This window comes from Dipodomys spectabilis, unplaced genomic scaffold (genome assembly GCF_019054845.1).
Source record: "Dipodomys spectabilis isolate Male_0828 unplaced genomic scaffold, ASM1905484v1 ptg000215l, whole genome shotgun sequence".
Taxonomy (NCBI): Eukaryota; Metazoa; Chordata; class Mammalia; order Rodentia; family Heteromyidae; genus Dipodomys; species Dipodomys spectabilis.
The window spans coordinates 10,270,339-10,283,340 of NW_024870892.1; the positions used below are offsets into that span (position 1 = coordinate 10,270,339).

General features: G+C 54.5%; 1 protein-coding gene across 1 annotated transcript; it reads right to left on the bottom strand.

The window, feature by feature from the left end:
• Positions 1 to 656: 656 nt before the first annotated feature.
• Positions 657 to 6,131, bottom strand: LOC122122702 (myeloblastin-like). Its single transcript, XM_042697015.1, has 5 exons — positions 6,065 to 6,131; positions 3,121 to 3,286; positions 2,786 to 2,927; positions 2,039 to 2,269; positions 657 to 984 (listed from the first exon to the last, which is right to left on the bottom strand). Exons 1-5 carry the CDS (start codon positions 6,129 to 6,131, stop codon positions 820 to 822), a joined length of 771 nt encoding a protein of 256 aa, XP_042552949.1. The 3' UTR covers positions 657 to 819.
• Between the last annotated feature and the right edge of the window lie 6,871 nt (positions 6,132 to 13,002).

Genomic DNA, 13,002 nt, shown 5'->3' on the forward strand with positions numbered 1-13,002 from the left:
AGGCCCTGGGACCGAACCAAAAAAAAAAGAAAAGAAAAAGCCAGATATGGGCTGGGAAAGTGGCTCAGTGGTAGAGTGCTTGCCTTGCATGCATGAGGCCCTGGGTTCAATTCCTCAGCACCACATAAGCAGAAAAAACAGGAAGTGGCGCTGTGGCTCAAGTGGTAGAGCGCTAGCCTTGAGCTGAAGAGCTGAGGGACAGTGCCCAGGCCCAGAGTTCAGGCCCTACAACTGACAAAAAAAGAAAAAAGAAAAGAAAAAGCCAGAAGTGGGAAGTGGTACTGTGGTTCCAGTGGCAGAGTCCTAGCCAAAGGAGCTCAGAGTGCCCAGGCCCATCGTTCAAGCCCCAGGATCAGCAAACAGACAAACAACAACAAAAACAGAAGTGGGTCTGTGACTAAAGTAGTAGAGTACTAACCTTGAGCAAAAGTGCACACACACACACACACACACACACAAGTAATCATAATCATAAAAGACAATTGGTGAGCCTAGCCTCTAAGCCTCTACTTCCCCTCCATCCTCAGTGAGAGGTACTGGACCTTGAACAGCCCGGGACACTGCAGCTTCTCCGTGTCCCTACAGGGAAGAATGGACAGGAGCCAGAGGGAGTTTCAGCTTTTATTGAGGTCACATAGAGTAGGTTACCCCTTCCTGAGCCCCTGGGGGAAGTGGATGGCTGGGGTGGTCACAGGACACTAGGTGGACACTTGCTAGAACGGACCTTCGGGAAAGATAGATGCTCTCTGCCTGAAGTTCCCCACTTAGGACGTGCAGCCCGCCTGGGCCTGCTGGTCAGCGGGTGGGGTGGGGGTCGGGTCAGCCGGCAGTCCCTGCACTGCGCAGCACCGTGTGAATCCAGTCTACGTAGAGTGACACCCGCGCAAAGAAGTCGGGGAACTGGCGGCTGGCACATTCCCGGATCACGAAGGAGTCCACGCCCTGCAGGACCCCGTCACACACCAAGGGGCCCCCCGAGTCTCCCTGGGAGGGGGAGATAGAAGGGTCAGTCCCCAAGTCTAGTCCTTGGCGACCCAGAGGCTAGATTGGTAGGGACTGTCGGTGGACGGCAGCTGCATTTATTAGTCTCCTTCTGTGTACCTGGATCACTGGATTCTGAGCGGGCGCTCACAGTCTCCCCCGGGAGGGGCTCCCAGACCACGATGGGGGAGGGGACCGAGGCTGCTCCACCCGCTTTCCTGCCCACCCGCTTCACGGGGGCGATGGGCATTCATCCGGTGGGGAAACCGGAGCTCAGAGTGGCTCTGGAGCCAGAAAGTGGGGCAGAACCCAGGCTCCCCTGCTCCCTGAACCCCTTCCCCTCTTGGGCTCCACTATGTCTCTTGTCGGTCGTGGGGCTTGAACTCCGGGCCTGGGCGCTGTCCCTGCGCTCTTCAGCTCAAGGCTAGCCTCTACCGCTGGAGCCACAGCGCCACTTCCGGTTTTCTGGTGGTTTATTGAAGAGTCTCACGGTCTCTCCTGCCTGGGCTGGCTTTGAACCGCGATCCTCAGATCTCAGCCTCCTGAGTAGCTAGGATTACAGGCGTGAGCCACCAGCGCTCGGCTCGGCTCCACTATTTCTAAACCTAGAGCACAATACTGTCTCTGAGGTTCCTCCTTCCAGGAGCACCGCCCTCTCCTCGACCACGCCCAGCCCCACCTCCCGGAGCTCACCTTCTTGCCCCGCCTTCTCCAGGACCCAATCCAGACGTTCCTCCTCATAAGCTCCACCTTTTTTTGGCCACGCCCCGGTCCCCATCACCGGGAGCTCCCCTCCCGGCCACGCCCTCTTCTAAGCCACGCCCCTCCCGTCTCCTGCCGTTCATGGCCACGCCCTCTCGTGAGACCATGCTCATGCCCCACCTCCTGCAGCCTTTTCCGGGCCATGCCCTCTCCGAAGCCACGCCCCGGCCTCCCTGCTCCTGGAGATCTTGCCCTGGCCCCGCCCTCTCCAGGGCCACGCCCCCAGCACACCACCTCCCAGAGCTCCTCCCTCTCCAGGGCTCCGCCCCCCGTGCCAGCCTCCTGGGATACTCACGAAGCAGATGCCCGCGCTGCGGCGCGCCACCAGCGTGCACACATTGTGCGGGCGGCACAGGAAGGTGACCACGGTCACGTTCAGCTCCTGAAGCACGCGGGACACTGGCGCGCGGGTGCCCAGGCGGCCCCAGCCCATGGCCAGGCACTGGGTACCTTGGGACAGCGGCTGGTCCTGTCGTGGTAGTGGAGCCACGGCCACTTCGGCACTGAGGGAAGCCGGGCGGTCCAGCTGGGGCAGAATACGAGGCTGACACCTTGTCCCCAGGCCCAGTGGCCTCCTATCCCAGCATCACCCACCTCCTGGGCACCCCTCACCATGCCTTCTCCACCCATACCCCTTTCCCAGGAGTTTTTCACCTTATTTCCTTCACCCAGAACCCTCGGGATTGCAGAGCACGGACTGAACATTGTATGCCCAGTTTTATAATAAGCTCCAAGGCTCCAGCAGACACCGGCTCACACAAACTCTGCTAGGAAAGCTACTTTTTCGGGGTCAGGACTGCGGAGACCTGGTGAGCTCACCACCCTGGGCTGGGCTGACAGTGGTCTAGGAGTCAGATTTTCAGCATTACCAGGTGGTCAGGTGTGTTGAGAGAGCCATGTATGAACGGGAGGACTGACTGAATGCCCATCCCGCTCCACAGGTCCCCATGGCGTCCCTATCTACCTTTCTCGTGGCCTGGCATACAGTAGGTGCTCAATAAATGTTCAGTGTGTAGATGAAGCACACACGCCACCTTCCCACCTGGATGATCATCACATCGTTGAAGTTGTCCTCAGGGTCATAGTTGTTCTGGAAAACTTGGGTGATGGTGAACTTCTGCTGTACTGGCTCCAGGTTCTGTAGGTCGTGGGCCCCCAGCACCACGGTCACCAGGTGTGGGGGGCTGGCAGAAGTCAGGGTTTTATTTCTTCATCTCTGTGTTTCTTTCTATCCCTCCCACTAGGACCAGCCTGAGAGCCCTCCCTGGGAAACCCCCATACTGCTCCAAGGTCCCAGCTAGTAGGCTCAGGGGAGAGGAGAGACCAAACCCAGTCCATGTTCCCCCTCCCCATATCCCACCCACAGGCAGGACTCACACGTCCTGGAGGCAGTGGGCAGCTGTCAGCACAAAGCTTGGATGGATCAGAGTCCCTCCGCAGAAGTGGCTACCTGGGGTCCTGCTCAGCTGCAGCGATGCCACATAGGGTCTCGAATGGGGCCGGGCCTCCCGCCCACCCACAATCTGTGCAGCCTTGGCTGTACCTGAAAAGGTGGATGTCAGAGACTGTGGCCCAGCAGGGCTGACTCCAGGGATCCCTTCCCTACTACGCTGTGTGACCTCAACCAGGCCCTGGATCTTTCTGAGCTTTCTTGTCCATCCCAATCTGTATAACAGAAACACTGTCTGGAAATCTGCCCCTGGGATTCTGTGCCTAAGGAAGGGCCGTGTGTGTGTGTGTGTGTGTGTGTGTGTGTGTGTGTGTGTGACATCCTGGAGCTTGAATTCAGGTGGTGGGCATTGTTCCTGAGCTTTTGCATTCAAGGCTAGTGCTCTACCATGTAAGGCACAGCTCCATTTTGGGCTTTTTTAATTGGAGATAAGACTCTCACAGCCAGTGCTGGGGAAGCATGCTTGTAATCCTAGCTATTCTAGAGGCTGAGATCTGAGGATCACAGTTCAAAGTGAACCCAAGCAAGGAAGTCTGTGAGGGGCTGGGAAGGTGGCTCAGTGGTAGAGCGCTTGCCTTGCATGCATGAGGCCCTGGTTCGTTCCTCAGCACCACATAAGGAGAAAAAGCTGGAAGTGGTGCTGTGGCTCAAGTAGTAGAGCACTAACCTTGAGCTGAAGAGCTGAGGGACAGCGCCCAGGCCCAGAATTCAGGCCCCATGGCCAACAAAAAAGAAGAAGAAGAAGAAGAAAATGTATATGAGACTCTTATCTCCAATTAACTACCAGAAAACCAGAAGTGGTGCTGTGGCTCAAATGGAGGCGCTTGCCTTGAGCTTAAGATCTAAGGGACAGCGCCCAGGCCTAGAGTTCAAGCCCCATGACCAACAAGGAAAAAAAAAACAAAACTCACAGACTTTCCTTCTTGGGCTGGCTTTGAACCAGGATTCTCAATCTAAGCTCTTGAGTAGCTAGGATTACAGGTATGAGCCACCAGCACCCGACAGGCACTTGGGTTTTTTGTTTGTTTGTCGGTTGTAGGGTCTGAACTCTGGGCCTGGGCGCTGTCCCTCAGCTTTTCAGCTCAAGGCTAGCATACTACCACTTGAGCCACAGCACTACTTCTGGCTTTTTCTGCTTATGTGGTGCTGAGGAATTGAACCCAGGGCCTCATGCATGCAAGGCAAGCAAACACTCTACCACTGAGCCACCTTCCCAAACCCAGGCACTTGATTTTTGTGTTTTGTCATTATTGTTTTAAGACAAGGTCTCACTATTTAGCCCAGGCTGGCCTCAATCTTGCAATCTTCCTGTCTCCACTGGGAATCAAGATTTGTGCTACCCATAGGGCTGGGAAGGTGGCTCAGTGGTAGAGTGCTTGCCTTGCATGCCTGAGGCCCTGGGTTCGATTCCTCAGCACCACATAAGCAAAAAGAAAAAAAGCCGGAAGTGGTGCTGTGGCTCAAGTGGTAGAGTGCTAGCCTTGAGCTGAAGAGCTGAGGGACAGCGCCCAGGCCCAGAGTTCACGCCCCACAACCGGACCCCAAAAAAAAAAGATTTGTGCTACCCATACCTGGAGTGTAATGATTATTTCTAAAGGTTTGGTAATGGGTCCTGGTGGTTCACGCCTAGCTACTCGGGAAGCTGAGACCTGAGAATTTTGATTTGAAGGTAGCCTAGGCAGACAAATCTGAGAGATTCCTATCTCCAATTAACAAACAAAAAATAGAAGTGGAGGTGTGGCTCAAGTGCTAGAGCATCAGTCTTGAGCAAAAATTACTAAGCAAGAACATGAGGACCTGAATTTAAGGGCTAATACTGTTTTGTTGTTGTTAGTGGTGGTTGTGGGGCTTGAACTCAGGGCCTGGGCTCTGTCCCTGAGCCTCTTTGTGCTCAAGGCTAGCTCTCTAGCACTTGAGCCATAGCACCACTTTTTCTGCTTATATGGTACTGAGGAATTAAACCCAGAGCCTAATGAATGCTAGGTAAGTACTCTACCACTAAGCCACATTCTCAGCCAAACTAATACTGTTTTTTAAAAAAAGTTCTGGCTTCCAGATCTGAATGTAAAAGGGATTTCTAAGAACAGAAAAAAAAAAAAAAATCTACCTGGGTGCCAGTGGCTCATGACTATGATTCTTGCTACTCAGGAGGCTGAGATCTGAAGATCACTGTTCAAAGCCAGCCTGGAGCAGGAAAGTCCCCCTGAGGCTCTCATTTCCAATTAACCACTCAAAAACCAGCAGTGGAGATGTGGCTCAAAGTGGCAGAGCACTAGCCTTGAACAAAAGAGGTCAGGGACAAGCACCCAGGCCCTGAGTTCAAGCCCCAGGACCAACAAGGTGAAAGAAAGAAAGAAAGAAAGAGGGCTGGGAAGGTGGCTCAGTGGTAGAGCGCTTGCCTTGCATGCATGAGGCCCTGGGTTTGATTCTCCAGCACTACATAAGCAAAAAGAAAAAAAGCCGGAAGTGGTGCTGTGGCTCAAGTGGCAGAGCACTAGCCTTGAGCTGAAGAGTTGAGGGACAGTGCCCAGGCCCAGAGTTCAGGCCCCATGACCGGACCCAGAAAGAAAGAAAGAAAGAGAGAAAGGAAGGAAGGAGAAAAAGGAAAAGAAAGAGAAGAAACAATCTAGCCAACAAAAGACCCATTTCACAGAAGAGAAACTGAGTCAATCCCTCCATGGCTTCCCTTTCCTCCCCTCCTGCCTCAGGCATCAGCCAGGCACTCAGGAGTCCTCCCATGCCCTCCCAGCTATGCCAGGCCGGACCTCAGGGGCACACACACACACACACACACACACACACACACATACACACACACACACACACACACGCCCAGGCCCAGTCGGCTGATGGGGACTTGGCCCCACTCACCACCTAACAGCAGAGCCAGCAGGATGGAAGCAAGCGCAGGGCTGGAGGCTGGGTGGCTTGGAGCCATGGTCAGGAACCAGAACCCCACTGCCTCTCCCCTTTTATAGCAGTGTGGATGGCAGTTGCAGTTGCCCCATGGCCAGGATGGGTGTCCCCACTTCCTCCTTCCAGCTTGGACAATGTGGAGAGTATGGGGGTCAGGACTGCACCCTAGGGTCTGGATCTCCAGAAAATAGGCAACACCAGTACCCCCCACCCAGCTCATGCAAGGGGTCCTGGGAGAAGGGCTCAGTGTGCCACACTCCCTGCTATTGGTCCTTACCACTGCCAAATCCCCAAGCCTCCAGAAACACACTTTGCTGGAGACAGGCTGGATGGGGAGGGGGGCAATATCACCCCACAGGGCACATAGGGTCACAGAGCCCTGTGACCTAATGACATCTGTGTGTTTAGCTTTGCTCTTGAGGATTCCAACTTTTCATGTAAGGATGTCCATCAAAGGTGACTTTGCTCCCAAGGGACTCTCTGCCAAGTCTCTCTGCCAAGGTGCATGTGTGGCAAACACAACTGGGATGCTCCAAGTGTGTGCGAGTGCGTGGAGGCCAGGCCAGGGCCCATTACAAGAACCACCTGTCCCCTGGCTCCAGCGGTTCACACCTGGAACACACCTGAGTTCTAATCCTAGAACTCAGGAGACTCAGATCTGAAGATCAGGGATCAGGCCAGGTGCCAGTGGTTCACACCTGTAATCCTAGCTACTCAGGAGGCTGAGATCTAAGGGTCCAACTTCAAAGTCAGCCCACGCAGGAAACTCCATGAGACTTTTCTTTTTTATTTTTTTGTTGTTGATCATGGGGCCTGAACTCTGGGTCTGGGCGCTGTCCCTCAGCTTTTCAGCTCAAGGCTAGCACTTTACCACTTGAGCCATAGCACCATTTTTGGCTTTTTCTGCTTATGTGGTGCTGAGGAATTGAACCCAAGGCCTTATGCATGCAAGGCAAGCACTCTACCACTGAGCCACCTTTCCAGCCCAGTTGGGGGTTTTTGGTTTTGGTTTTGGTTTTTTTTGGCCATTCATGGGGCTTGAACTCTGGGCCTGGACACTGTTCTTCAGCTCTTCAGCTCAAAGCAAGTGTTCTACCACCTGAGCCACAGCGCCACTTCCTCCATGAGACGCTTATCTCCAATTAACCACCAGAAAATTGGAAATGATACTGTGGCTCAAGTGGTAGAGCGCTAGCCTTGAGCTGAAGAGCTGAGGGACAGTGCCCAGGCCCAGAGTTCAATCCCCATGACTGACAAAAAAAAAAAAAGACTGGGAAGTTGGCTCAGTGGTAGAGTGCTTGCCTCGCATGCATGGGGCCCTGGGTTCAATTCCTCAGCACCATATAAGCAGAAAAAAGCCAAATGTGGTGCTGTAGCTCAAGTAGTAGGGCACTAGCCTTGAGGTGAAGAGCTGAGGGACAGTGCCCAGGCCCAGAGTTCAGGCCCCATGACTGACAAGAAAGAAAGAAAGAAAAAGAAAGTGAGAGATCAGGGATCAAAGCCAGCCCAGCAGACAAATCCAAGAGATTTGTGTCTCTAATAAATCAGCACAAAGCCAGAAGTAAAGGTATGGCTCAGGTGGTAGAAATGTCAGCCACATGCAGAAAAGCTAACGGACAACTCCCAGACCCTGAGTTCAATCCTCAATACTGCCAAATTTTTTTAAAAAATGAACGAAAGAAAGACAGAAAAAGGAAGGAAGGAAGGACAAAAAAGCCAGGCTCTGGTGGCTCATGTCTATAATCCTAGCTACTCAGGAGGCTGAGATCTGAGGATTGTGCTTCAAAGCCAACCCAGGCAAGAAAGTCTGTGAGACTCTTATCTCCAGTTAGTTATCAAAAAGCCAGAAGTGGACCTGTGGCTCAAGTGGTTCAGCAATAGCCTTGAGTGAAAAAGCTTAGAGACTCAGGGCCTGGGCGCTCTCTGGGAAATTCTGCTCAAGGTTAGCATTCTACCACTTGGAGCCCAGCTCCACTTTCCAGTTTTCTGGAGGTTTATTGGAATAAAAAGTCTTATGGACCTTCCTGCCTGGGCTGGCTTTGAACTGTGATCCTCAGATCTCAGCCTCCTGAAATGCTAGGATTATAGACGTGAGCCACCAGCACCTGGCTAAGGGTTTGTCCTTTATACAGCCTGAGACTCCATGATATTTTCATCTTCCTGGAACTTCCTACCCCTCTCCTGCCTCTCCAGCCCCTGGGGTTTGTGGTATGACCCACCCCCTTTTTTGCTGCCTTCAGGCAAGCCTGAGAACCCCCATTTGCCAGGTCATACCCTCCAGAGAGAAAGCCCAGGGTTTGAACCTAGGCTCTGTGGCACTCTTGCTTGGCTTTCTCCGCTAGCACTCTAGCACTTGAGCCACAGTTCAACTTCCAGCTATTTAGTGGTTAATTGGAAGATGAGAGTCTCACTGGCTGTCCTGGCCTGGCTCACTTCAAACAGTTATCCTCCTGAGTAGCTAGGATTACAGGCATGAGTCACCAGGCCCTGCTCTGTGAAATACATTTCCATAATGCTGTTAACTAGAGAAAGGGAGTCTGATCAGAGAGACAATTAGCCAGGGCAGAGGTGAGGGGCTCTGGATTTTCCCATCAAGCTGTTTCCACTGGGGATCCTCAGGTGGGCCATCCTGATGCCAAAAAGGTGCTAGGCAAGATGGCCAGAATGACCCGGGCCAGGCAGGATCTGGGGTAGAGGAGGCCAGAGTAGAGGAGTCTCTGAGGGACAAGCTGGGAGGGGAAATGGGGCTGGAAGATGTGGCCTTGGCTCCTTCCTGTGCCAACTGTGAGTGGTCCAACAGCAAACGGCCAGGCTGAAGGGTAAGGTGGGAATGGGGAAGGGTGGGGGTGGGGGAGGGGAGGCGATGTCCCAAGGTCATTGGAAATCTAGTGGGAAACTGAGGGCAGGAGGTGTAGGGCTCAGATCTATGATATCTTTTTGTTTGTTTGTTTTTCCTTTTTCTTTTTTTCCAGTCCTGGGGCTTGAACTCAATGCCTGGGTACTGTCCCTGAGCTTTCATGCTCAAGGCTAGCATTTTACCACTTGAGCCACTTCTGGCTTTCTTTTGGGTGATTAATTGGAGATAAAGTCCCACAGATGTTCTTGGCTGGGCTGGCTTTGAAATGTGATCCTCAGATCTCAGCCTCCTGAGTAGCTAGAATTATAGGTGTGAGCCACCAGCACCTGTTTAGTGGCAGCTTTATTGTGTGTGTATGTGTGTGTGTGTGTGTGTGCCAGTCCTGGGCCTTGAACTCAGGGCCTGGATGTTTGCTGTCCCTGTGCATTTTTGCTCAAGGCTAGCACTCTACCACTTGAGTCACAGCTTCATTTCTGGATTTTGGTGGTTGACTGGAGATAAGACTCTCACTGACTGGAGGCTGGGAAGGTAGCTCAGTGATAGAGCGCTTGCCTTGCATGCATGAGGCCTGGGTTCCATTCCTCAGCACCACATAAGCAACAAGAAAAAAGTCAGAAGTTGGGCTGTGGCTCAAGTGGTAGAGCGCTAGCCTTGAGCTGAAGAGCTGAGGGACAGTGCTCAGACCCAGAGTTCAGGCCCGCGACTGGACCCAAGAGGAAAAACAAAAAATCTCACTGACATTCTTGCCCAGGCCAGTTTTGAACTGTAATCTTCAGCAATCAGTTCCTAGGATTAAGGACCCGAGCCACTAAGCCTAGCTGAGGACAGATTTAATGGGACAATAACCCTACTTCGGTGATTTGTCATGCATATGTATGCAAGCAAGATCTTGGTCAGTGTTCTAATTCTAGAACATTCAGTCATCTCAAAAGGAAGCACCATTGCCATGAGTAGGCACTTTCCCCTCCCCAGCTCCTGGCCCTCGCAAGTCCACTTCCTGTTGCGTCTCTAGACATTTTCTATCAGTGGAGACAAACACTATGTGGCCTTTTGAGTCAGCTTCTCTCCCTGAGCAAGGCAGCCTGAGGGTCCTTCCAACTGACAGTGTAGCAGAGCCTCATCCTGCTCATGATTGCAGCCTGTTCCCTGTTTCTTTTGTGGTGATGGATGGATCTAGACCAAAATACTCAGGATGGTTACATCGCAAGGTAAATACACTAAAAAAACAAACAAACAATGACTTATTGTTGTTGATAGTGATGATGGTAGTCGTGGGGCTTGAACTCTGGGCCTGGGCAGTGTCCCTGAGCTCTTCAGCTCAAGGCTAGTGCTCTACCACTTGAGCCACAGCGCCACTTCCGGTTTTCTGAGTGGTTTATTGGAGACAAGAGTCTCACAGATTTTCCTGCCTGGGCTGGCTTTGAACCAGGATCCTCAGATCTCAGCCTCCTGAGTAGCTAGGGCTACGGGTGTGAGCCACCAGTGCCCAGCAGAGAGAATCTAGTTTCGGTGCCTCAGTTGCCCCTTTTGTGCAAGTGGTTCATGAGCAGGTCCTGCTTCTCAGAACTGTACTGGGCGCTGAGCAGACCCTGTGTGGCACTTGCCATACTCAACTGCCCTGCTCAGCTCTAAAGCCACCCCTGGCTTCCTCCTGCCACCGCTGACAGCCAGGCTTTTCGGCTGGGCCATGAGCCTATCAGGTCCACCCACCTCACCCCCCCTCCTGGAGAACTGAAAGGAAAGAGCAGCCCTCATGGGATCCTGCTGCTTCCCATTCTCTCCCTAGGGCCCCAGTGTCAGGAAACCCTGGGAGGCCCCCTCCCCCACCACCCTAGGAATGGGGGGGGGTGGAGGGATTGCTACATTCTCCTCTTCCCCCACTTCTTCTGAGGCCGTTTGTGGCCTCTTACACCACCAACATTCCCAACAGCTGCCCAGGCTGCTGTGACACTGGCAGACTTGAGCTTCCTTGTCCTGGGTGATGGGGAGGGGGGTGTTGGGCCTAACAAACTGGCTGATCAGGCCTCTAGAGCCCCACTGCAGCACCGGTCCCCAATGTCCCCAGCAGTTAGTTGCTCCTGTCATGGAACACAGGTGATGGCGGCCTTGGGCCCAGGAAGCCTAAGTCCTCTACACAGTTGCCACTGCCCACTCCTCCTCTTTTTTTGTGGTGGTACTGGGGCTTGAACTCAGGGCCTTGTGCTCCCATTTGGCTTTTTCCACTCACACCTGGCACTCTGCCACTTTAAGCCACACCTCCACTTCCAGTTTTTTGCTAGTTAATTGGAGATAAGAATCTCAGGGACTTGTCTTCCCAGGCTGTCTTTGAACCATGATCCTCAGATCTCAGCATCCTGAGTAGCTAGGATGACACTCGGCGTTCTGTTTCCACTTACTGTCCTATGCTGTTGTCACATTTGTCACCAGCAGCATAGGACAGGAGCATGCACTGTGCTTACTGCCAGGTTGGGAAACTGAGGTTGGAAGCAAGAGCCTAAGCCTGTAGAACTTCCACACTGTTACCATGGGGGGAAATCTTTGCAAGTATGGAACTCAGGCTGAAAGCATGAGTCAATGTTAGACAAATATTGTGACTAATAAGAACAAAGGCACAGGAAGGGCAAGAGCCAGGAGCAGGAGGCCTGGAAAGGCTCACTGGCAATAAAGGGAGAGGCTGCAGCCAGGTGTTGGTGGCTCACACCTGTAATCCCAGCTATTCAGGAGGCTGAGATCCCAGGATCACAGCTCAAAGCCAGCCAGGGCAAGAGTGAGACTCTTAGCTCCAATAAACCACCAGAGAACTAGAAGTGGAGCTGTGGCTCAGACCGTAGAGCACCAGCCTTGAGTGAAAATGCTTGGGGACCGTACCCAGGCCCTGAGCTCAAGCCTCAGTATCACACATGACAGAGAAGAGAGGTGACAGACAGGAGAGACAGAGAGATGTGGGGGGGAAGCAGCAACCTCTAGGTGACCCCCTCCCAACACAAAGGAGCCTGTTGACCGCGCGATTGTCCATCTCTCAATGGTCACCAGAGAATGTTCAAGGCTGGGAATAAATAAATGGAATTCTGCCTTTTGGGACCTGTCTGCCTTTTGGCTGCTGGGGCCTCAGTTTCCCCATCTGAGAAATGGAGGAACGACTATCCCCTAAGTCTGTGTGGTTGGTAGAAGGAAACAACCCACCAACAGCAAACCCTGCCTCAGTGCGCTTCAAGTTAATTCATTTCCACAGGCTCTGCGCCCCCCGTCCGGGTCGCGGAGACCCCAACCCCCACTTTCGTGGGTAGAGTGGGCAAAGTCCGAGTGGGCAGAGGGAGGAACAAGGAGGAAAGAGAAAGAGGAGGGGGAGGGCGCCCCCCCCCCCGCACCTCTCCCGCCCCCCTTCCCCGTGCCTTTGTCTGCGATCGCTTGGGCGCCCAGGGAGCTCGCCATGGAAACCGGCGCCGGCAAGCGGCGGACGGCACGGGGCTAAAGGGGGCCATGGCGCCGACTTTAAGGGGCTGGGACGCGGAGATCGTGAGACACACAGTCAGTCCGGGACCCCCCTGAATCTAGACTCCGCCATGCCGCGCGCCCCGGGGGGCCCCCGAGTGGCCTGGGCGCGAAAGGCGCCAGGGGTGGCGCGGAAGAGACCGCGGGTCCCGTCGCACTGATCCGTCCGGGAGACCCCCCCCCCCGAGACCCCCGAGACCCCCGGCCGGGTGGAGCCTGGGGCGGGGCCGGGGCGGGGCCGCGGACGGCGCGCCCCAGGCCCGGCCCTGCGGTGGACGCGCGCGCGCGCGCAGCGCCCCCGACGCGCGCAGACAAAGAATCCACGCCCGGCGCCCAGGCCGCGGCGGGGTCTCCGCCCGGACCCTCCCTCCCGCCCTCCGCCCGGACCCTCCCTCCCGCCCTCCGCCCGGACCCTCCCTCCCGCCCTCCCTCCCCGCCTTCCTCCCGAGTCCCGCCCCCCCGGGGAGGCCCGCGCTTTGTGCTCGCCGCTGCCCCGCAGCCCCCGCCGCCAGCTCCGCCCTTCCCGCGCCCGCCGGGCCAGGTG

Coding starts and splice junctions, on each gene's coding strand:
- LOC122122702 (XM_042697015.1), bottom strand. CDS start 6,131: ATGGCTCCAAGCCACCCAGCCTCCAGCCCTGCGCTTGCTTCCATCCTG. Junction 3,287..6,064: donor GCTGGCTCTGCTGTTAGGTG/GTGAGTGGGGCC, acceptor CCACCTTTTCAG/GTACAGCCAAGGCTGCACAG. Junction 2,928..3,120: donor GCCCACTGCCTCCAGGACGT/GTGAGTCCTGCC, acceptor GACTTCTGCCAG/CCCCCCACACCTGGTGACCG.